Source organism: Schistocerca piceifrons, chromosome 1 (genome assembly GCF_021461385.2).
Source record: "Schistocerca piceifrons isolate TAMUIC-IGC-003096 chromosome 1, iqSchPice1.1, whole genome shotgun sequence".
NCBI lineage: Eukaryota > Metazoa > Arthropoda > Insecta > Orthoptera > Acrididae > Schistocerca > Schistocerca piceifrons.
Genome location: NC_060138.1, coordinates 322,063,268 through 322,086,667, shown reverse-complemented (window position 1 = coordinate 322,086,667; position 23,400 = coordinate 322,063,268). Strand labels below are relative to the sequence as shown.

General features: G+C 44.6%; 1 protein-coding gene across 1 annotated transcript in view; it reads left to right on the top strand.

The window, feature by feature from the left end:
- LOC124798323 (apolipoprotein D-like) overlaps nt 1-22,498 on the top strand; it is a 100,843-nt gene extending 78,345 nt beyond the window's left edge. The window contains exons 4-6 of the mRNA XM_047261668.1: nt 9,133-9,221; nt 9,650-9,745; nt 22,212-22,498. Coding sequence (XP_047117624.1) covers nt 9,133-9,221; nt 9,650-9,745; nt 22,212-22,342 — 316 coding nt within the window. The 3' untranslated portion in view covers nt 22,343-22,498. The remainder of the gene's footprint in view (nt 1-9,132; nt 9,222-9,649; nt 9,746-22,211) is intronic.
- Nucleotides 22,499-23,400: the final 902 nt, after the last annotated feature.

Here is a 23,400-nt window from a genome sequence, read left to right as displayed (position 1 = left end):
AATGAATGGGTTTACTCCACGATACATATTAAAATGTGTTTCCTCTGAACAAGAATACCTAAAAACCATCTCTTGTACCTTTGGATTAGGGCAGGGCTAATCAACCCCTTTTACTTATTGATCACCTTTTTATCTCGATTTGTAGTAAATTTTTCCTACAGCCCACCAACTCCATGGTAATGGTGATTTATAAGGTAGGAGATTAACTTCATTTTATAAAAATTATAAAGTATAGTTACAGGAAGTTAGAGCAGATAATAGTCGTAGTTAAAAATTTAACAAAAATTGTATAGTAAAATCTCCCAAAAAGTACATCCGGTTTCGCGATAACAAATCGCATCTTCGGGTGAAATTTGGTTGGATTTTACTACAAATATTTTTGAAAGGTTTTTTAACAATGCATAGATTAAGCCGTCGTTGCCCACATATGACTTATTTGTCATTTACCAAACACTCGTGTCACTTTTCTATGAATACCTACTGAAATTTTTTTTTAAATCCCCTACTGCTTACCGTCAACCATGAAAGTGGAACGCCCACTAGTGGGCGGCAGGGATGAGGTTGCCAACCACTGGATTAGACGATCTGCGTAGCCGCTAGCTCTCCCACATTGATCTCGAAATGGCAGTTATATTTGCTTTTTCACCACTAGGAGTCAAATCAATAGTGAATGCTGCCACAAAAAGAACCTTAGTGATGGATATAGGTGGATAGGCGGTATATCAATATTCATACGACATACTGTGTTTGTTTTTACTCTGCGGAGGTCTAACAGGTGACTCCTTACAGTGATATCTATGAAGCTTGTTCTCGTGATCTGACAGCTGGAAGAAATGGGGCAACGTGGGTTTCTGTCATATTGCGATTTGTACTTGACTGTTTCGTTATCGTAACGAAACGACGCCTTCCCACACTTACACGGTCTTCTAAATTCTTCCCATATCTCTTGACTGACAGTGACACACCAGCTTGTCTAAGATTCGAAACAGTTTGTAAAGCAACATTATCTAAACAGTTCCACGCCTTCTTTAAGCACTGGGCAATAAATAAATAAAGTGACACCCAAGGCGAAATGTGAATCCACCCAACATTCATACACTTGCTCTTGTAGAAATCTAAGAACGGCTATCTTGGCGGAGTCAAAGCTGTCTCATGGAGAAGTGCATTAACCACTTCTCCATCATTCTGTTCTCTCATAATCTTAAGGTGAAGAAATTACTTAGCCAGAAAGTGTGTGAAGTGCATCCTTTTAAGTGCGGGAGAATATTTCGTTCAAATTTATTGAAGAGAAGAATCGTACGCGTGCCTCATAGGAAGAACAATTTCGGCTTGTCGAACTGTTATTCTGTTACTCCCTATAGCAAATTTCAGAAAAGTTTGTGAGATAGTCAAATTTTGGACCTTACGGAGAGTGCAAAAAGCAGAAGGTTTATGGAAGAAAATTATTGAATTTGGAGTAATCTGAACGTATACTTGGACACACAAAGGCAAATACACAATTGACAAAAATCTCGCAGACTGTAGATACCAAGCTACGAAATGGTACGTGATATTCTGAAATGATGTTCACACTATCTCAATAAATGACTAAATAAGGCTTTAAATGTAATTTTAAAATAGCCTTCGTTGCAAACAAATGCAAAAGTGACACCTACATAAATGATTTTCCTACACGCTCAAAACGTTTCGTGAATAACTGCTGCATTTTAAATAGCGCTAGGAACTTTCCCTCCCGGACTGTCGACTTGTGCCTCTTATATGTGGTGGCTCTTACACTACGTAATCAAAAGTATTCGGACACGTGGCTGAAAATGATTTGCAAGTTCGTGGCGCCCTCCATTGGTAATGCTGCAATTCAGTATGGAATTCAGTATAGTGTTGGGCCACCCTTAGCCTTGATAAAAGCTTCCACTCTACCACACATACGTTCAATCAGACGCTGGAAGGTATCTTGGGGAATGGCAGCCCATTCTTCACGGACTGCTGCACTGAGCAGAGGTATCGATGTCGGTTCGTGAGTGCTGGAACAAAGTTGGTGTTCCAAAATATCCCAAAGGTGTTCTATGGCATTCAGGTCAGAACTCTGTGCAGGCCATTCGATTACAGGGATGTTATTGTCGTTTAATCACTCCGCCACAGGCCGTGCATCATGAATAGGTGCTCGATCGTGTTGAAAGATGCAATCGCCATCGCCGAATTGCTATTCAACAGTGGGAAGGAAGAAGGTGCTTAAAACATTAATGTAGACCTGTGCTGTGATAGTGCAACGCAAAACAACAAGGTGTGCAAGCCCCCTCCATGAAAAACACGACCGCACCGTAACACCACCGCCTCCGAATTTTACTGTTCCCACCACACACTCTGGCAGATGACGTTCATCGGGCATTCGCCATACCCACTCCCTGCCATCGGACCACCACATTGTGTACCGTGATTCGTCACTCCACACAACGTTTTTCCAAGGTTTAATCGTCCGATGTTTACGCTCCTTACACCAAGAGAAGCGTCGTTTGACATTTACCGGCGTGATGTTTGGCTTGTGAGCAGCCGCTCGATCGTGAAATCCAAGTTTTCTCACCCCCCGCCTAACTGTCGTAATACTTACAGTGGATCCTGATGCAGTTTGGAATTCCTGTGTGGTGGTCTGGATAGATGTGTACCTATGACACATTACGACCTTCTTCAACTGTCGACGGTCTCTGTCAGTCAACAGACGAGGTCAGCCTGTACGCTTTTGTGCTGTACGTGTCCCTTCACGTTTCCACTTCGCTACTACATCGCAAATAGTGGACCTAGGGTTGTTTAGGAGTGTGGAAATCTCGCGTGAAGACACAAGTGATACCCAATCGTCTGACCACGTTCGAAGACCCTGAGATCCGTGGAGCGCCCCGTACTGCTCTCTCGCGATGTCTAATGACAACTGAGGTCGCTGATATGTAGTACCTGGTAGTAGGTGGCCGCACAATGCACCTAATAAGAAAAACGAATGTTTTCGGAGGTGTACGGATACTTTTGAACACGTATTGTGTCTTACCACTGTATGAAATACTCGTAAATAGATATAGGCAAGGGAGAACGTGTCAGTCAAGCTACAAGGTCAACCATTACCAGTCCGGCAGTCTTTCAGGAATTGAGCATTCGACAGATTTTCCCTTCTCTAGAAATCGTACCACGGTATTAACGTTCAAAATGGTTCAAATGGCTCTGAGCGCTATGGGACTCAACTTCTGAGGTCATTAGTCCCCTAGAACTTAGAACTAGTTAAACCTAACTAACCTAAGGACATCACACACATCCATGCCCGAGGCAGGATTCGAACCTACGACCGTAGCGGTCTCGCGGTTCCAGACTGCAGCGCCTAGATCCGCACGGCCACTTCGGCCGGCCGGTATTAACGTATTTTGGAAACAAAATACTTGGCAATATCTCGCAAAATTCGCTATTCCGATGTATATTGTTCGTCAGAGATCAAGATTTGTTAACGCTGTAACGATACGGTAAATGGAGCCTAATGCATAGAAGATATGGTACACATATACACTGTCTGATCAAAAGTATCCGTGCACCAGTTTGTGGACATTAATATGTAGTGTGTCCACCCTTCGCCTTTATGATGGCTTGAGCTCTGCTGGAGACACTTTTGATGAGATGCCTCACTGTCCCTGGAGAAAAGGCAGCCCATTCTTTCTCAAGAGCCGAAGCCAGAGAAGGTAGTGGGCCGTTCGGAGTGGCCGTGCCGTTCTAGGCGCTGCAGTCTGGAGCCGAGCGACCGCTACGGTCGCAGGTTCGAATCCTGCCTCGGGCAAGGATGTGTGTGATGTCCGTAGGTTAATTAGGTTTAATTAGTTCTAAGTTCTAGGCGACTGATGACCTCAGAAGTCGCATAGTGCTCAGAGCCTTTTGAACCATTTTTGAAGGTAGTGGTGTTGGACGCTGGGGTCTGAAGTGAAGTCGCCTTCCTTACTCACCCAAAAGTTGTTCAGTTGGGTTTAAGTCGAGACTGGGCAGGACTGTGCATTCCAGGACTGTTGCCCACGCTTTACGACAGGGTACTCAATTCTGTAAAATCTATTCATATGCTAGGATCCTAGTCACGAAAAGCACCACCACACGGTAACTTCGCCTCCTCCGTACACAGCGTCCGTCAGATCCACATCGTTCCATTGGAGTACCACAAGGAATAGAGTCACGACCCTAAATCACTAGTTTCCAGTCGTCCACTGTCCAGTGGTGTCGCTCTTTACGCCATTCCAAGCATGGCTTATCAGAAGCTGTTCAGTGTAACCCATAATCGTGAACTCCCTACGATCCCTCCCTGCGCTAGCTGCACTGCTGGCAGCACTCTGGAAGTCACGAACAGTTCCTTCCGCTGATTTCATGAGATATTTAACACAACCCTTCGACGATACCCACCTATCAGAAAACGTGGGTATGCTTGGTCTTGAACTAGCTGTGGCTGTTCCCTTCGTTTCCACTTCAGAATCACATCACCACAGTCGACATGGGCAGCTTTAGAAGGAGTGAAATGTCGGTGATTGATTTGTTACTGAGATGACAGCCAGTGACTAGCCCACTGAGCTGTTCTGATTGACTGCTTCTCTACTGATGACACAATACGCCCCCTCCTAAGCTGCGGTCACATTACCTCACGAAGATTCCTTCGGCAAGGCTTCGGACGCAGCGGTCAAAGCCTGCTGTGCTCTGCCTTGAACAGTACCCAATGGTGCACGAGCGTGGTGACTCGGAAACTATTCAGACTTAATGCCTGATGCCGCTTCCAGATACTTATGCCATTTCGCAACGCCAAGGCATGGCGTCAGTACTGTGCTAACTCGGTACTACTTCCTCAGACGAATCTGACCCAAGATGGACCGAGCAAGTTCGCGCAGTGGTTAGCACACTGGACTTGCATTCTGGAGGGCGCTAGTTCAAATCCGTGTCCAGCCATCCTGATTTAGGTTTTCCGTGATTTTCCTAAATCCCTACAGGCAAATGTCGGGATGGCTCCTTTGAAAAGCTACGGCCAATTACCTTCCTCATTCTTCCCTCATCCGAGCTTTTGCTCCGTCTCTAACGACCTCATTGTCGACAGGACGTTAAAAACCAATCTCCTCATCCAAGATTGAGCTAGCATGAAATTAACAGAAATGCGAAAAATTAACCCGATGAGAAATAATCAAATGAGATTCATCCTTTTATTAATATGTCCCTAGAGGAATAACGTAGGCAGGGCTCCCTCCACCGTATCTCAATGAGAGTACAACTGCCAAATACCAGGAGGTAGCACGCGTCTTCCTTTCTGATGATATGCCTTTTGCAGCTGGTAGGCAAAAAAGACTAAGTGGCGGTGGAGGCTTCTTTACGAGGGAGCCTCAAGAAATTTCTTTTTGAAGGAAATCTGCCACGAATCCCTGCTTATATCGGACATTTTGGGCCTGTTTAGGCTTGCAGAACAAAGACGAGGCTTTTGAAATAAACTGTCCTCCACTTCAGCTAAGTTTTTAAACTTTTCTAACTGATGTGATTATCGTACAGAAACTTGTAAGATAGTTCTCCAGATCGTTACGACCATAAACGTATAGCTAGCCGAATTTTAATCCTTTCGATTGTTGTCAAACCAGTCTCTCAGTTTACATGAATTATCTGTTAAACATTTAATTAAAATACACTCCTGGAAATGGAAAAAAGAACACATTGATACCGGTGTGTCAGACCCACCATACTTGCTCCGGACACTGCGAGAGGGCTGTACAAGCAATGATCACACGCACGGCACAGCGGACACACCAGGAACCGCGGTGTTGGCCGTCGAATGGCGCTAGCTGCGCAGCATTTGTGCACCGCCGCCGTCAGTGTCAGCCAGTTTGCCGTGGCATACGGAGCTCCATCGCAGTCTTTAACACTGGTAGCATGCCGCGACAGCGTGGACGTGAACCGTATGTGCAGCTGACGGACTTTGAGCGAGGGCGTATAGTGGGCATGCGGGAGGCCGGGTGGACGTACCGCCGAATTGCTCAACACGTGGGGCGTGAGGTCTCCACAGTACATCGATGTTGTCGCCAGTGGTCGGCGGAAGGTGCACGTGCCCGTCGACCTGGGACCGGACCGCAGCGACGCACGGATGCACGCCAAGACCGTAGGATCCTACGCAGTGCCGTAGGGGACCGCACCGCCACTTCCCAGCAAATTAGGGACACTGTTGCTCCTGGGGTATCGGCGAGGACCATTCGCAACCGTCTCCATGAAGCTGGGCTACGGTCCCGCACACCGTTAGGCCGTCTTCCGCTCACGCCCCAACATCGTGCAGCCCGCCTCCAGTGGTGTCGCGACAGGCGTGAATGGAGGGACGAATGGAGACGTGTCGTCTTCAGCGATGAGAGTCGCTTCTGCCTTGGTGCCAATGATGGTCGTATGCGTGTTTGGCGCCGTGCAGGTGAGCGCCACAATCAGGACTGCATACGACCGAGGCACACAGGGCCAATACCCGGCATCATGGTGTGGGGAGCGATCTCCTACACTGGCCGTACACCACTGGTGATCGTCGAGGGGACACTGAATAGTGCACGGTACATCCAAACCGTCATCGAACCCATCGTTCTACCATTCCTAGACCGGCAAATGAACTTCCTGTTCCAACAGGACAATGCACGTCCGCATGTATCCCGTGCCACCCAACGTGCTCTAGAAGGTGTAAGTCAACTACCCTGGCCAGCAAGATCTCCGGATCTGTCCCCCATTGAGCATGTTTGGGACTGGATGAAGCGTCGTCTCACGCGGTCTGCACGTCCAGCACGAACGCTGGTCCAACTGAGGCGCCAGGTGGAAATGGCACGGCAAGCCGTTCCACAGGACTACATCCAGCATCTCTACGATCGTCTCCATGGGAGAATAGCAGCCTGCATTGCTGCGAAAGGTGGATATACACTGTACTAGTGCCGACATTGTGCATGCTCTGTTGCCTGTGTCTATGTGCCTGTGGTTCTGTCAGCGTGATCATGTGATGTATCTGACCCCAGGAATGTGTCAATAAAGTTTCCCCTTCCTGGGACAATGAATTCACGGTGTTCTTATTTCAATTTCCAGGAGTGTATTAATGCTTGTGCTCTCTTCCGCATGCAGTCCTCAGTCACTCCTTACAGTTAGTAACTGCCATTCGTCTTTCATTCTAGACAATTCCCAGATAAGAGAAGGTTTACAGCCCCCTACCTCTTCCAGAATGATAATATTTTGACAACTGTTTCACAATAAGGGGCTTCATTATTGTCCTTTGTCGTTGTCTATACTTCTTGTTAAAAAAAAAATAGAGTGAAAACATCTTAACTGTGACACAACTAAAAACAGCTTCTACACAAGTTTCAATGATTTAACATTGACGCACAAGGAAATCTGATACTTTGGCAGGCACGTTATCAACAACCTTCCTGAATACGTTAAATGCCTTGTGGATGATGTGGTGGAGTTTAAGGATGAAATACAGGTCTTTCCTCTGGAAAAGTCGTCCTGCTTTACTGAATACTATCGGAGAAACCAAGCGTTGCTTGCATTTATTTACAGCTGTGCGCCCACGCCGGTACCAGTGAGCGTCTGGCGTTCTGCTTAATGTTTATGACGTCATATATTTTGACCTATGTGTCGTATAATGATGTAGTTTTCTAGATATGGAGTTAGTAGCAATGTAGTAATAAAACTGAACGTCATGCTCGATGTAGCAGTATTCACGTGTCTCATTGCTTACGACGTCGTATCTCCTGATCTATAGGTCCCACAATGATATACTCCTAACTTTGCACTTACAAGCAGTGGAATATGTGCATACTGTTAGTAAAGTGATTCTCGATTACCGTAAGTAGCAAAGAAGCAATGAATTATTATGCGGTACTTACACTGCGTGGACAGCGGAAAAGTTGAAATCGATAAACTTGTCTCGTTTCAACGTTTCGTAGGAGTTGTCAGCGAGGAAAAACAAATTCGCAAAGTTCGAAATTATGCGTGAAGTTTGTTGCAACTTTTGAAGTACACTTATTCTTAAATAATGGGTGGATAATTTCTGGGAAGCCACGTGTCACGGGCTACGCCTCTTCTCCATCTCTACCCGCACCCCTTCGGTAGGAAGGTGTGCCTTACCCCACAGTGGTTGCCGCCTGACGGTAACGTATGTGTGCACCAAGTTTGGGTGAAATCCCCAGTGGTTTAGGAGGAGGTGTGGAACAGACACACACACACACACACACACACACACACACACACACACACACACACAGAGAGAGAGAGAGAGAGAGAGAGAGAGAGAGAGAGAGAGAGAGAGAGAGATAAACATGTAATAATGTTGTTACGAGGATAGTACAGGTGATCAGCTGTGGCCTTACTGAAGGAACGAGCCCAGAATTAGCGCGAAATAATTTAGGAAGACCATGGAAGACCTAAATCAGAATGGCCGAGCAGGGCAAACTCCATACTCCCGAATGTGAGATCAGTGTCTTATCAACTCATTCAGCTGGTCCCTTGTACTATGTTCTTTTGATCATATGCAGTACGCAGCAGGTAAGTGATAATATAAACCAAAACCAAAATCTACCATACTATTGACACTCACTAATAACTCCTGCACCACAAACATGCAGCTAGGGCCCTTGAGCTCCTTCCAGTCTCATTGGAAAACTGACCATTTGTTCGTAAACATGTATGTACCCCTCAAGCAAGTCTTCGATGGCCTCCCTACAGTGTGACTGAAACCTGAATTAGCGTCCCCTCATCATGAGATGTAGAGCTCAGGAGAATGATAAGACATTACTATCATGCACAAAAGATCTTGGCACTTGTTTTCTTGTAAAAACATTACATTCTGACATTTTTATAATTCGTATAGATTATCGTCACAAGGATAAAAACTAATCCAAGAGGTTGTAATACGATTCTTGTTAGCAGCGAGGCTCTATAATACTTCATAAATTTTATCTGTTACGTTGTACGCACATTCCAGAATCTTCTCTCTATATAACATAAAAAAGGTGAAGGGGGCACATAGCACTCTTGTTAAAGGGTGCACATAACCCATAAAATGTGGAACAGTAAATGGCGTTCTGTTGGCGCTGTGGGAAGAACTTAATTTCAGAATGTGTTTTGTTTGTGAAGGACGGGCCGAACGCAGTCTATAAAAGGGCGGGCGAGGCTGGCGAACAACACGTCTGACGCTCGACTTGTCGTCAATTTCTCCAGCGTTGGTAAGTTGAGGAGCAACACAAATTATGTTCAATTGTATGAAAACCGCTACAAACGGGAAAATAGTGTAACACAATCCATTGCTGCAGATTATCATTATCGAGGAAGCGATAACACACTGCGTCTAGAAATTTTGGGAAAATCATGGTTTACACGTAGCCACTTCACCACGTCATTAAACAACCAGTTCCAGCCAGAAATAGACCACCGTCAGGTCACGTTATATCTGAGGATGGCATGGTAATATGGCTACGTGCAAACCATTGTTTTCCAGAAATTATAATTCCGCTTATATGTTAGCTATACTGGTGTGCAGCGAAGGCTACGAAACAGTTGTAAAACTTATGTTTCACGCAGATAGGTTATAGTGCCATATTTTGACCGGTATTTGCTATTGAGCTAAATTTTTGGTATTTACATCTTGTTACAGGTTCTTTTGAGGCACCTTACTGGATCCTTGGCACTGATTACGATAATTATTCAGTTGTGTGGTCATGTGGATCGTTCGGTGATGTCGTCAATGCAAGTGAGTACAATTTAAAGAGTAGATTAGATATATTGTTTATTCTGTTGAATAAGTTCACAGATGATCTGAAATGGATGGCGAACATGCTAAAAACATACACTACTGGCCATTAAAATTGTTACACCAAGAAGAAATGCAGACGATAAACGGGTATTAATTGGACAAATATATTATACTAGATCTGACATGTGGTTACATTTTCACGCAATTTGGGTGCATAGAGCCTGAGAAATCAGTACCCAGAACAACCACCTCTGGCCGTAATAACGGCCTTGATACGCCTGGGCATTGAGTCAAACAGAGCTTGGATGGCGTGTACAGGTACAGCTGCCCATGTAGCTTCAACACGCTAACACAGTTAATCGAGAGTAGTGACTGGCGTATTGTGACGAGACAGCTGATCGGCCGCCATTGACCACACGTTTTCAATTGGTGAGAGATCTGGAGAATGTGCTAGCCAGGGAAGCAGTCGAACATTTTCTGTATCCAGAAAGGCCCGTACAGGACCTGCAACATGCGGTCGTGCATTGTCCTGCTGAAACTAAGGGTTTCGCAGGGATCGAATGAAGGGTAGAGCCACGGGTCGTAACACATCTGAAATGTAACGTCCACCGTTCAAAGTGCCGTCAATGCAAACAAGAGGTGACCGAGACATGTAACCAATGGCACCCCATACCATCACGCCGGGTGATACGCCAGTTGGCGATGACGAATACACGCTTCCAATGTGCGTTCACCGAGATGTCGCCAAACACGGATGCGACCATCATGATGCTGGATTCATCCGAAAAAATGACGTTTTGCCACCCAGCTTCATCTCGTTGAGTACACCATCGCAGGCGCTCCTGTCAGTGATGCAGCGTCAAGGGTAATCGCAGCCATGGTCTCCGAGCTGATAGTCCATGCTGCTACAAACGTCGTCAAACTGTTCGTGAAGATGGTTGTAGTCTTGCAAACGTCCCCATCTGTTGACTCAGGGATCGAGACGTGGCTGCACGATCCGTTTCAGCCATGCGGATAAGATGCCTGACCTCTCGACTGCTAGTGATACGAGGCCGTTGGGATACGGCACGGCGTTCCGTATTACCCTCCTGAACCCACCGTTTCAATATTCTGCTAACAGTCACTGGATCTCGACCAACGCGAGCAGCAATGTCGCGATACGATAAACCGCAATCGCGATAGGTTACAATCCGACCTTTATCAAAGTCGGAAACGTGATGATACGCAGTTCTCCTCCTTACACGAAGCATCATAACAACGTTTCACCAGTCAACGCTGGTCAACTGCTGTTTGTGTATGAGAAATCAGTTGGAAACTTTTCTCCTGTCAGCACGTTGTGGGTGTCGGCACCGGCGCCAGCCTTGTGTGAATGCTCTGAAAAGCTAATCATTTGCATATCACAGCATCTTCTTGCTGTCTTCGCGTTTGTAGCACGTCACCTTCGTGGTGTAGCAATTTTAATGGCCAGTAATGTAATAGAGAATAAATATTTTACACAAGAGTTAATATACTATGTTTTAGTATTAATTGTATAAATCAGATGTGAGTTGGTTCTCAAAGATACGAAACAAGTAAGAAATTTACATCTGTTTTTCAGTTTTTGTGTAGTACTTAATGGAATAGTATAAGTACAATGGGAAGAAAAGATCGCAACACCAAAAATAGTAAATGAAGAGTAATGAAATTATGGTACATTTGTATGTGTAACATACTTAAGTGACTATCATTGCAAGTTCACAGGCTTCTGTAAGAGCGAGATGAGCCATTGCAATGTACACTGCTGGCACGTTAGCAACCACTGTAGTCCCCGGAATGTTAAATGAAAAAATGCAGACGTGAGTGCATTGTGTTGTACAGAAGCCATATGTCACTTTGGGGATGGAGTACCATGAATATTGAAATTCGTCGGTCAAAACAGGGAGTCTTAATGCTTTCTGTGGATGAAACCAGAGTCGTCGTCCGATGATGTCCCACAGGTACTCCGCTGGAGACTGATCTCATCTCTGAGCAGGCGAAGGCTGCATGTCGACACTCTGTAGAGCATGCTGGGTTAAAAATGGTTCAAATGGCTCTGAGCACTGTGGGACTTAACATCTGAGGTCATCAGTCCCCTAGAACTTAGAACCACTTAAACCTAGCTGACATAAGGACATGACACACATCCATGCCCGAGGCAGGACTCGAACCTGCGACCGTAGCGGTCGCGCGGTTCCAGACTGAAGCGCCTAGAACCGCTCGGCCACAGCGGCCGGCCATGTTGGGTTACAACAGCGATATGTGTGCGAGCTTTATCCTGTTGGCAAACACACCATGGAATGCTGTTCACGAATGGCAGCACAACAGATTGAATCACCGGACTGACGTGCAAATTTGTGAAATAACCACGAGAGTTCTCCGCTGTTATACGAAATCGCATCCCAGGCTCCTGCTCTCCAATGAGCTCTCACTTGACACCGCTGTAGTCGCAACTGGTGGTGGTTTGGGGCCAGTGGCATGCACGATACAGGGCCTTTGGCTGAGAGCTGTGTTTGAAGTGACCGATTTGTAACAGTTCGTCGTTTTCCGTGGTGCCAACTGCTGCTTGACTTGCTACCAGATGTAGTACGATGCGCCAGAGCCACACGTCAGACAAGATGCCCTTCCCCAGTATTAATGCCACGTGGCCGTGTGAAGCCCGGTCTTCTTGCGACCGTCAATTCTCGTGACAACCACTGTCGGCAATCATGTGCAGTGGCTACATTCCTGCCAAATCGTTCTGCAGTATCTCAGAAGGAATATCCTGCTTCTCATAGCCCTATTAGACGACCTAGTTCGAACTCAGTGAGGTTTCGATAGTGTCGTCTTTGTCGCCTTAAAGACATTCTTGGCTAAGATCAACTCACCACGTCCAATTTCAAAGGTAACTAGCGCTCACGACCGTCACAGCGTGTGTTTAAAGCATCCTCATAGGGGCGGTACCTAGCACAACTCCAAGATGAGGCGCAAAATCTCAATGGACATCGTCTTTCAGATGTAGAAACTCCTTTTTATGTTGCAAAACTCCTTCTCAGTGTTGCGATTTTTTTCTCGTCAGTGTACGTGTACAGGGTGTAATGAGTATAAGTGAAAATATTTTTGTATGCGGTACCTTAATATATACACACATCAGTATGTTGGTTTTCTTCTCTGCTTTGAAGAGTCTTTTCACAAACACATCACAAATTTTTGAGATCTGATGTTTTCTAAATGGGTGTAACATGCATTGTGGTCATATCTGGGTCACAAAATGGACTGTGCTTGTCAGTATAGACTTTCTGCTGTGCATCCATACACCCACGTTTCACTACCCGAGCTGCTAAACAGGGAAAGTGGACATTAAACATCTAGCGCCACCGCACAATTGAAGATAAACAAGAGTCAGAAGCCAATGGCAACGAATATTCACCATCAGTGGATAACCAAACATAATTATCTCCAGTAGACATGAAACAACTAGCGCCATCGCACAATCGAAGATGAACAAGAGTCTGAAGCTAATGCCAACAAATAATTACCATCAGTTGGTGACCAAATAATATTTACTCTATCAAAGTATTGTTTTGCCTGCGAGAGAAAAGTTTTCCATGCAAAACTGAAGCGAAACCTCTGTCTCTAATCATGAGAAACTTCCTAGTTTAATCTCAACTGCTTCGTTAATAACTCTACCCCAATAGCAGTGCTGTTATATTCCACGGCATGACGGATAACAGTGTTCTGCAATAGCAGATTTCCCCGACTGTTGTTAGCGTGTGTGACGCTTGTGGTCCATATACGTCACGCTGCTACGTTCCCGTAAGAGTCCACCTCTGTAACTGATTGGTAAACGCAGTGGAATGCCATGTGAGGGGCCTGGGTTGGATTTCCAGCAGGGTCAGAGATTTTCCTCTGCTAGAGGACTGCATATTGTGTTGTGATCAGCATTTCATCCTTGTCGACAGGCAAGTCGCCGAAGTGGCGTCAGCTAAAGAGACTTCCACTAGGTGACCAGTCTACCTGACAGAGGCCCTAACAATACGCAAATTCCCGTAAGAGCGTTTAAATTCCTTTGCACACCCCTCTCTCGTTGCATTTCTGCCTTGGAAACGACGAGCTGTGCACCTATCGAAATATCGATAGTTCGAGAGCGTCACCCGCCTGCATTTGAGTAAGTTTTTTGAACAAATACTACAAGACGTCATTTAATAGGAGTACGAAACTCAACATCATAAGAATATACGTTCGTTGATTTTACAAACATTTCTTTTCAATCTTTTCCATTCGACCGTTTAAATTTTTGGGGGTGCATCGGACATGAAACTGTTGTGCATAAAGAAGTAATTTTTTCTATAAAAATTTTTAATTACCCAAAATTATTATGAACATTAAAGTGAAGTAAGTGAACTTTAGTGCTCAATTTCCACGCCGGAAGAAAGTTGACTTATAAGCAACCATCTATAATGAAGTCACTAAGTCAAAGTTTTGAACGGATTAGACCTATGCGTGAATGTACATTTTTCCGGCGTATACTGCTGATGAATAGCACTCGGATTTCCAGCCTCGTGGTAGCGTCAAGATGTTGTGATGTTTTAAGGAGAAGACAACAAGTACAATAGTTGTCTTTTATTTGTTCCTGTATTGATTTAAAATTAGATCATGTAGGATGTCTGAACATTTCCATCACACGTACATAAGGTTTTGTGACCGTGACCAGAAGGTTTGTCCATCACCTTTAGGTGTTTTGAGCGATCAGCACCTACAGAGTACGTTCAATAAGTAATATGACCAATTTTTTTCTGAACCAATGGTACACCACAGCGTGTTGTAACGGGTTGGGCTAAGTGGATGGGGGCGTTAGCTTCAAAACGCTCTTTGTCTCATTCGGCTGCGAGCTGCTGCAGAGTAAGGACTTCCGTTTCCGTCAACCCCGTTTTGAGTTTATGTAACACGGCACAATGGATCATTCTGTAGTGCAACGGTACACTATCAAATTTTTCATTAAGTCCGCCACCGAAACGTTTCCATTACTTCAGCATGCCTTTGGGACTGATTGCTTGTCCAAATCACAAGTTTTCCGATGGCACAAGTCGTTCATGGACGGCCATCAACTGCACGAGTCGACGAAAATGTGACGCGTGTGAGCGATTGTTTGAACTCTGACAGACGGCTGAGCCTTCAATTGAAAGCAAAATCTCTCAACATGTCAAAAACAACCGTTTTCCGCATTGTGACAGAAGATTTAAACATGAGAGAGATGTGTGCCAAACTCCACCCAAAAGTGTTGACAGACGAACCAAGCACACGTGAGTGCTTCGGTGCCGAGAAATGTTGGAAATGTGTGAAAATGATCCTCATTTTTTAAACTCAGTTATCACTGGTGATGAGTCATGGGTTTTTGAAAACGACTCTGAGACAAAAAGACAGAGTTCAGAGTGGCAAACCCCATCATCGCCCCGTCCCAAGAAGGCACACTTGGTCAAGTTCAGGACCAAAATCATGCTCACTGTCTTCTTTGACGTTAGAGGCATTGTCCACCACGAATCCCTACCTACCGGGACTACAGTGAACTGAGGTTTATACTTGGAAGTGGTCAAAAGACTGAAAAGGAGGGTCTCGCGCTGCCGAAGTGACATCAAGGACACGTGGAAAGTTCACCACGACAACGTGCCGAGTCACAGCGCCTTCATTGTCAACGACTTCCTGGCCAGGACCAACACCCCATTGGTTCCCCAGCCTCCCTACAGTCCTGACCTGGCTCCCACTGACTTTTTTTGCTTCCTTGGTTAAAAGGAGTCATGAAAGGAAAACATTGGGACACGATTGAAAACATCCAGGCGCATATCACATCAGCTCTAAAGGACATTTCGGAAAAGGCATTCCAGGATACCTTCCAGGCATGGAAACACCAGCTCCAGAAGTGTATTGACGCAAGAGGGTGCTATTTTGAAAATTTTTGATTATTTGTACGAATATATTCAATAATTTCAATATATATATATATATATATATATATATATATATATATATATATATTTATTTGGGTGCGTTACTTATGGAACGCACCTTGAATGTCCTGAAACGTTAACGCTAAGAATTAAGGGGTGGTTATGTATCTTTCATTGGGACCCTAGTAAAAGACTCCGCTAATTAGCGAAATCTTTGGAAAATGGGAAATCTCAGGGAATAAATGCTGGAATGCAATATGGTCTTTGAACGTAAGAAACTGCAGGAGAAGTTTTTAGGTGGTGCAGAAGAATTTCACACAGAATTCAAGTTCTACGGGAGGTAACAATGATATCACTTGTAGGAAATCGATCCCTACAGGTTCAGAGCATCTGCGACTGACGCCGAGGAAGTTGGCTGTTCAAAAACCGTGGAGTTTTATACGCTAGGATCTCTCTTCGCCCCTTCCGCTGAAGTGCGGACAGGCAGCCATTCCTGCATGACGGATATCAAAGAGCATCACAGAAGACCTGTCTGAGGCTGGCTCGTCTTCTTTTGCGCATCGCTGTGTAGTAGGGTCCATTTCCATTTTGGGTATAAAGAATATTAATTGCTGAGCTCGTACAGGGCCCAAATAAAAGTGGCCCGGAGAACAGAGTTCCAGAGTACAAGGAAACAGAGGAAAGGAGACACAGTAGTAAACCTGACTCTAGTAGATGATCAAAGTGACCCCCATTCACTTCTTGGCACATTTGGGCCCTGGATGCTGAAGGCGGATCGAAGCTGGACTGCTAGAATTGTTACAGTCTCATCCGAGATGTTATGCTGCAATTCTTGAAGAGTATGAGGGTTGTTGCGATACACCTTAAACTTAACGGCCTCCGCACACTGATAGATCAGGTGACCTGGATGGCCAACTAGGGCCACGACCATATCGATCCCTGCTAATGACTCAGTCAGGCGTGAAGATTGTATAAATGTGCTCCAAAGTTTGACCGACTGTAAGGGCAGTTGCTCCATCCTGTTGGACCGAGCGAGGTGGTGCAGTGTTTAGCACAATGGACTCGCATCGGGGAGGACGACGGTTCAAACCCGCGTCCGGTCATCCTGATTTAGGTTTTCCGTGATTTCCCTAAATCGCTTCAGGCAAATGAGGGGATGGTTCCATTGAAAGTGCACGGCCGACTTCCTTCCCAACCTTTCCCTAATCCTCGTACACCCATAGTTGAAATGGAGGACAGTGGGACGTCAGCTGGTATAAATTTATATCAAAAATGAAGAAATTCCTCCAGCTGTATTTAAGGTGTCGAATTTTTTTGGCAACTAGTTTCAACGTTACAACAACGTCATCTTCAGGCCCAAACACTTGTTGACGTCTACAGCGTGCGGCTGATACTAAAAGTCAGTGGTGAGATATGGACGTCCATATCTCACCACTGACTTCTAGTATCAGCCGCACGCAGTTGACGTCAACAAGTCGTCCATGGACGGCCCTATCTCACCACTGACTTCTAGTATCAGCCGCACACAGTTGACGTCAACAAGTCGTCCATGGACGGCCCTATCTCACCACTGACTTCTAGTATCAGCCGCATACAGTTGACGTCACTGAAGATAACGTTGCTACGACGTTGAAACTAGTTGCCAAAATAAAATCGACACCTTAAATTCAGCTGGAGGAATTTCATCATTTTTAATATAAATTTCCTTAATCCGATGGGACCGATGACCTCGCTGTTTTGTCCCTTCTCTCAAAATCAACCAACCAATCCATCCTGTTCGAAGTAGGTGTAGATCTTTTCCACTTCCGTTCATTCTGCCACACATGGTTTCAAAATGTTGGCCATGTAATGCACCAAAGTCTGATGAAAGACGATGAGGCCAATAATACCGCGCGCGAACACTGCGCACGAAATCCCAAGCTTCTGATCAAGCAGTGGGGTTTCGTGGAAGTCATACGGATTCTCCGCTGCCCAGAGCCTATGATTCTGTGAGTTGACAAACCACTCTGCTGAAACCATGCTTCATCAGACATAAAGTCATTAATTGTTATCTCGGTGAAGAGCCACTCACAAAACTGGATGCGCAAAGGAGCATCAGGTGGTTTTAATGCATGAACAACAGTCATTCGGTAGTGATGCATGAGCTGGTCTAGGTGGAGTATTCCTTCGCATGGCCGACGTGATACACCATTCTCTGGCGACAGGTGTCGGGTTGATTTGGTAGGCCTCTGAAGCATTTGCAGATGAACTGTAGCCACATTTTCTGATGGGCAGGTACGTTTCGGAATGTTTATTGACTTGTTCAAAACAGATCCTGTCTGACGCCATTTTAGGCGTAATCGATGTATAGCGCTCTTTGCTGGCACTCTAACACCATTAAACTACTCAGAAAACAACTGACCTCATTGTTTCTAGCCTGGGTTGTCGCGTAACTTTCCACAACGTACGCCCGCTGCTGCAGTGTGAGGACTGTCGTCCCTTTTGCATTTATCCACACACTGACTCAGCCCTCACTATGCTCTGAACCGGTGCTCATGAAGTGGCGGGTGTAAACACGGTGGGCGAGTCAAGGGCTGTGGTTTCATTCATACATTCACACTGTATTGTATTCACTCACATGGGCCACTTTTATTTCCCCTGCAGAATTAGAAGCTAACAGTTACGTGCTTACACCAGGCCAATACAACTGTTTCACTTGGAACCTCCATTTGATCCTATTCACAACACATTTGGCTGATAGTGTTCGCATATAGTACTGACTGAATATGCAGAATTATGCCATTGTCCGACACATAGTTTAGGAGGTAAGACGTCTATGGCCATGGATCAATGCCCATGTTCGACTTGGGCCCATCTTGAAAGCGTCAGGGCAGAGTTGACCCCAGAGTGCCAAACTGCACTTGAGCACGATGCACGTACCGCTTGTGGGAGGACGCTCGGCGTGTCTCCACCTTGCTCGGTATTTCTCGGAAGTATTCGGTATAGCGCGACATTTCGTTTAGTACTGCGGTGCAGCATTTCTTTGGACGGTACGACTTCCTTCAGTTCGGCAGAATCGTGCTCTCCGCGCTGTTTATCCTTCGCAGTTTGTTCGTGGTATAAAAGAAGTTCAAAGGTCCAGTGGCTGTTTGCACAAAAAGAACCTGTCTAGTGATCTATCGTCACAAACCTTTAAAAACGAATGGGAGTGACAGAAAGATAAGAATGAGCAATGCCTATTATGTGACATACAGTTGCATAGTCGATAGGTACCCCAAATTTGTTAGGGAATGATATAACATAATACAAAAAGAATTTAAACTTTTAGTTTACGATGAAACAGCAAAAAGGGACGACGATCGACAAACGTGCCCTGTACATCAAGAAACACGTTATACTAAATTTTCAGGCATAAAACTGAGCAGACGAGCAGTAAATTATCTGGATTCTCACGCATTACTCCACTGTTATTTGCAACAGTTTCCGCTGAAATTCAAGGAAGATTATAAAGACTTCATATATTACAGCAAAATGTACTCAGTTGAGTCAAGGGACATGCCTGGAACGTTTTTTCGATTTAAATGACACCATTGTTGAATTTATGGAGGAAGAACGAGAACAGGAACGAAAACTAGAACATCCGGAACGGATTGCAGACTTTCCATTTTAGGTGGACTTCACTGCACACTGTGCACAGTAAGACGCTGCGAGGTGAGAAGAATCTCATTTTTGCTTTGATGGGGATGCACTGTGAAAGGGCAAATACTGGAAAAAAAACAACCCATTTCCGTAAATTCACTTGCATTAAAGAAAGCGTGGTGTCTGAAGAAATTGTAGTGGTCTTGGAAGAATTACAAAGAATAGTTTTCTAAACGTTTTGAGGAGACTGCCAATCTCACATCCGTTTTCGAGCCCGTTTGAGATGGAAGCGCCCTTGTACATGTGCAGATAGAACTGACAATCTGGAGTGTGATTACCGTTTAAAAGACAAATTCTTTTATGTCGAAGTAATCCAGGAGTTCTAGGTTATTTTCCTCAGGAAGAGTTTCCATGTCTCCGTAATGAGGTTGCAACTGTGATAAAATATTTTAATCAACATATGTTTGTGAAAGGCTAACAAAGTCACTGTTGCGTCAAAACCTGAGAGTGAAAATCAGTGAAATCGTCTGCTTATGTCCATATGCGGACAGTTTGAACCCAATTTTAATAATGTTATATCTTCGGCACGCCAAAAATAAATAACACTGAAAATTGTTATGTGTGTGAACTGTGTTGCTGAGAAATCAAGTCATACGCTGTGACACTGCATTACCATTTAAATGTGATGCTTTCGCAACGTGCTCTGGAAATGGTTGAAGTGTGCCTCTAGGCGAGAAGGTTATGGCGCGCAAGTAGGAAACTCCTTGTGTGATAAATTCTTGACATTTACCCTGTTAAGGTAACAGCCACCTTCAGCATTTCACGCTGAGAAAGTCAGATGGGTAGCTCCTGTGATAGAATTGTAGTTAGGGGGACTCACAGAAAGAACGTTGCGTTTCTACGTTTGTTCACGAGTATTAGTTCGCAATTCCGGCTTCACTCGTTGGTTTCTCCCACTTTAAAACTGGCAGCTGTAGTCGCATATCTCGGCAATGGGCTACATCAACTTAACGCCATGACAGCCGCATATCTCTCTGCACTTCTTTGGTGTCTTCAGTCATGTCACTTGATACAGATCCCAAATATTGGAGCATTATTTGACACTAAGTCGTACTAACGCCTTGCATGCTGTTTCCTGCAACAACAAATGGTTCAAATGGCTCTGAACACTATGGGACTTAACTACTGAGGTCATCAATCCCCTAGAACTTAGAACTACTTAAACCTAACTAAACTAAGGACTTCACACACATCCATGCCCGAGGCAGGATTCGAACCTGCGACCGTAGCGGTTGCGCGCTTTCACACTGTAGCGCCTAGAACCGCTCGGCCACCCCGGCCGGCCTTCAACAACAGTTCGTAATCATATCTAATGGTCTGAAAGAGACACTTCGCTGTTTTGGGCAAATAACTTGGATATAAAACGCTGCAAACATGCAGCAACAGCGTCTACAATCCGAATTCCTGTACTTGAGTGAATTTTTTAAAAGTAGTGTCGTGATTCTGTCGCGGTCCTTTTCTAAAATTATACAGCACTTGGGACACGAGTCATCAAGTGTGTATCAGTGTTTGTGCTAGCGATCTAAGGAGCGTTTAAAAGTTCATCGTTCTGAATACAGTCGACAAATACATTCACGTTCACTCGTGAATCAATGCATCAGACAACAGCAGAGCGCATTAGGTTCACTGTTGCACCCATAGTGTCAAATACGACAATCTGGCGCCGTCTATTGGAAACTAGGTAGGCTTTTTCTTATAATTTATATTCGTTCAACCTGCCTCGGATCATGCACTGGAAGACGGAATTAGTGGGATGCAATGTACAAGGCTCTATTTAGAGAGTCAACGGCCTTCCCGAAGCGGTAACACCGGTTGCCGTCAGATCACCGAAGTTAAGCGCTGTCGGGCTTGGCTAACATTTGGATGGATGACTCGTCAGGCCTGCCGAGCGGTGTTGGCAAGCGTGGTGCATACAGCTCTCGTGAGGCCAATTGGGGAGCTACTCTATTGCTGTAAACTAGCTGCTCCTGTCACGAAAACCGACAACGGCCGAGAGAGCGGTATGTTGACCACATACCCCTCCATATCCACATAAAGTGACGCCTTCAGCGGATGATGACATGGCGATCGGTCGGTACTGTTGGGCCTTTCGAGGCTTGTTCGGACGGAGTGAGAGAGAGTATCGTGTTTAGGGACGTGGGCGGACCCTGCCTTAGTGTCAGTGATGGTCATTTGCTACTGCAGCGTTGGCAAGAACAACAACTGTCGGAATTCCTCAGGCAGAAAATTACAGGAAAAACTTAGAGTATCGTGTTGTGGGGAACTTACAACGATTGTACACATTGGAAGCTGGAGGTACGACCATATCATCAGCCAGCCCAGTAGTTTGCCTCTTCTGCAACGTCACGAGCACATGCTGTTTCTGGAGGACATACTATGCACATATTTTTCGCCTTACCCATCGAGTTCGCTGAGACATGTCTATATTCGTCTGACCAATCGATGACCAGTTTTGTTCCTTATTGAGTATCATGATATGCTTTCTGATCTGGTCTGCGTTGCTGGAGTCATTTGTGACAATTAATGAAAGTAGCGTCGAACATACTCTGCCTAAATAATAAAGGCTCCTATAATCATCTCTGTTCACGATTACAAAACTGCACTGTATCTTGTGGAGGCACTAGAAAACAATAAAATTGTTGCAAAAAGTGACAGGGAAGAAAATTAAGATTTAACTTCCTGTCGACGAGTGTGTGTAATTCGTCGCGAAGATCACATAACGATTTAACAAATTATTGAGACAGGCATACCTTAATAAATACCCAGTGGTTTTCAAACAGCATTCTATTACAGCAGAGTGAACTGGTATTCTGAAGATTTGCTGACCTACAACTGCACTGTTTCAGGATTTTCGTGGTTGCTGACACGAGCCAAGAATCCAGGAAAAGATATCATACGGAAGATGAGACGAGTACTGGACAAGAACGGCATTCCATTACAGCCGTACATGCGAACTCTACAGGTGTGCCCCAATTAATGCTGATGACATCCTTCTTCACTCCCACATCATGTAAGACGGAGTTTATATTATGGTGGTATGACGATGGAGTAATATTTTTAATGGAGGATCAAGAATGTTAGAAAATGTATGTATGGTTACGAATCTACACAAATAAAGGTCTAAGTTATGGTATTTTGTAATGTGAACTGTCGTAGATTTATCCACGCACTCGCTCCGAAATAACTTTCAGCGGTGTTACACACTTCACTACACTAAAAGGGCTATCGACAGTTTTAACAGCTTACAGACAGATGGTATGTCAGAACAGAACAAGACTAAAACTATCCTACAATCAAAAAGAGAAAAAGAAAACATAAATTTTGTACCATCAGAACAATCGAGGAACTAAAAAATAAATGAGAGGAACATCTTGGTTGTATAAAAGATCAGCAGAATACTGTAGAGGGAGGCGTTCTTTATCTTTCTGAACACCATATAAACACAGGGGTACGGAAGTTAAAACGTAGTAGTTGTAGATAAACACTTTTTTCATGCAAAAACAAACATGGAAATAGGAAGAATGTAAGAGTTGAACACAAAGTCCTAAATATTGGAAAAAATAGTTTTTGTGTAGATCTAAACCTAGAAGCAAGTGCATATGATTTGCTCCTGCTGAATACTCATAATTCTTTAACGTTCTGTAGGTCCGCCCTAGGAACATTCAGTTATTTATGAAAAGTCGATTGAGCTACCAGTCATGTAACACAAAATAATTAACAGATTGCGGAGATTTCAGCGGTGTTCGTTAAGAGGCTCTGTGAGAAAAAAACAAACCAGAACCAACATTTGAGAGTTGCAATCTGATTCCTTTAGTGCATCTTCCAAATTAACTGCCGCAAGACTCCAGGACCCTGATTAATAACGCATTCAGATATGTTGTTCTGATTGAAAAAAAAAGTATTTCTCCTATTGTTAGTGCACTACCTAACAATGACGGAAAACTAATGAAAATGATGAAACATCATACAATTCTAAGACATGTGCAGAAAAACTGTGGAACCTATTAATCGTTCTAGGATTCAGGTTTTTAAGAG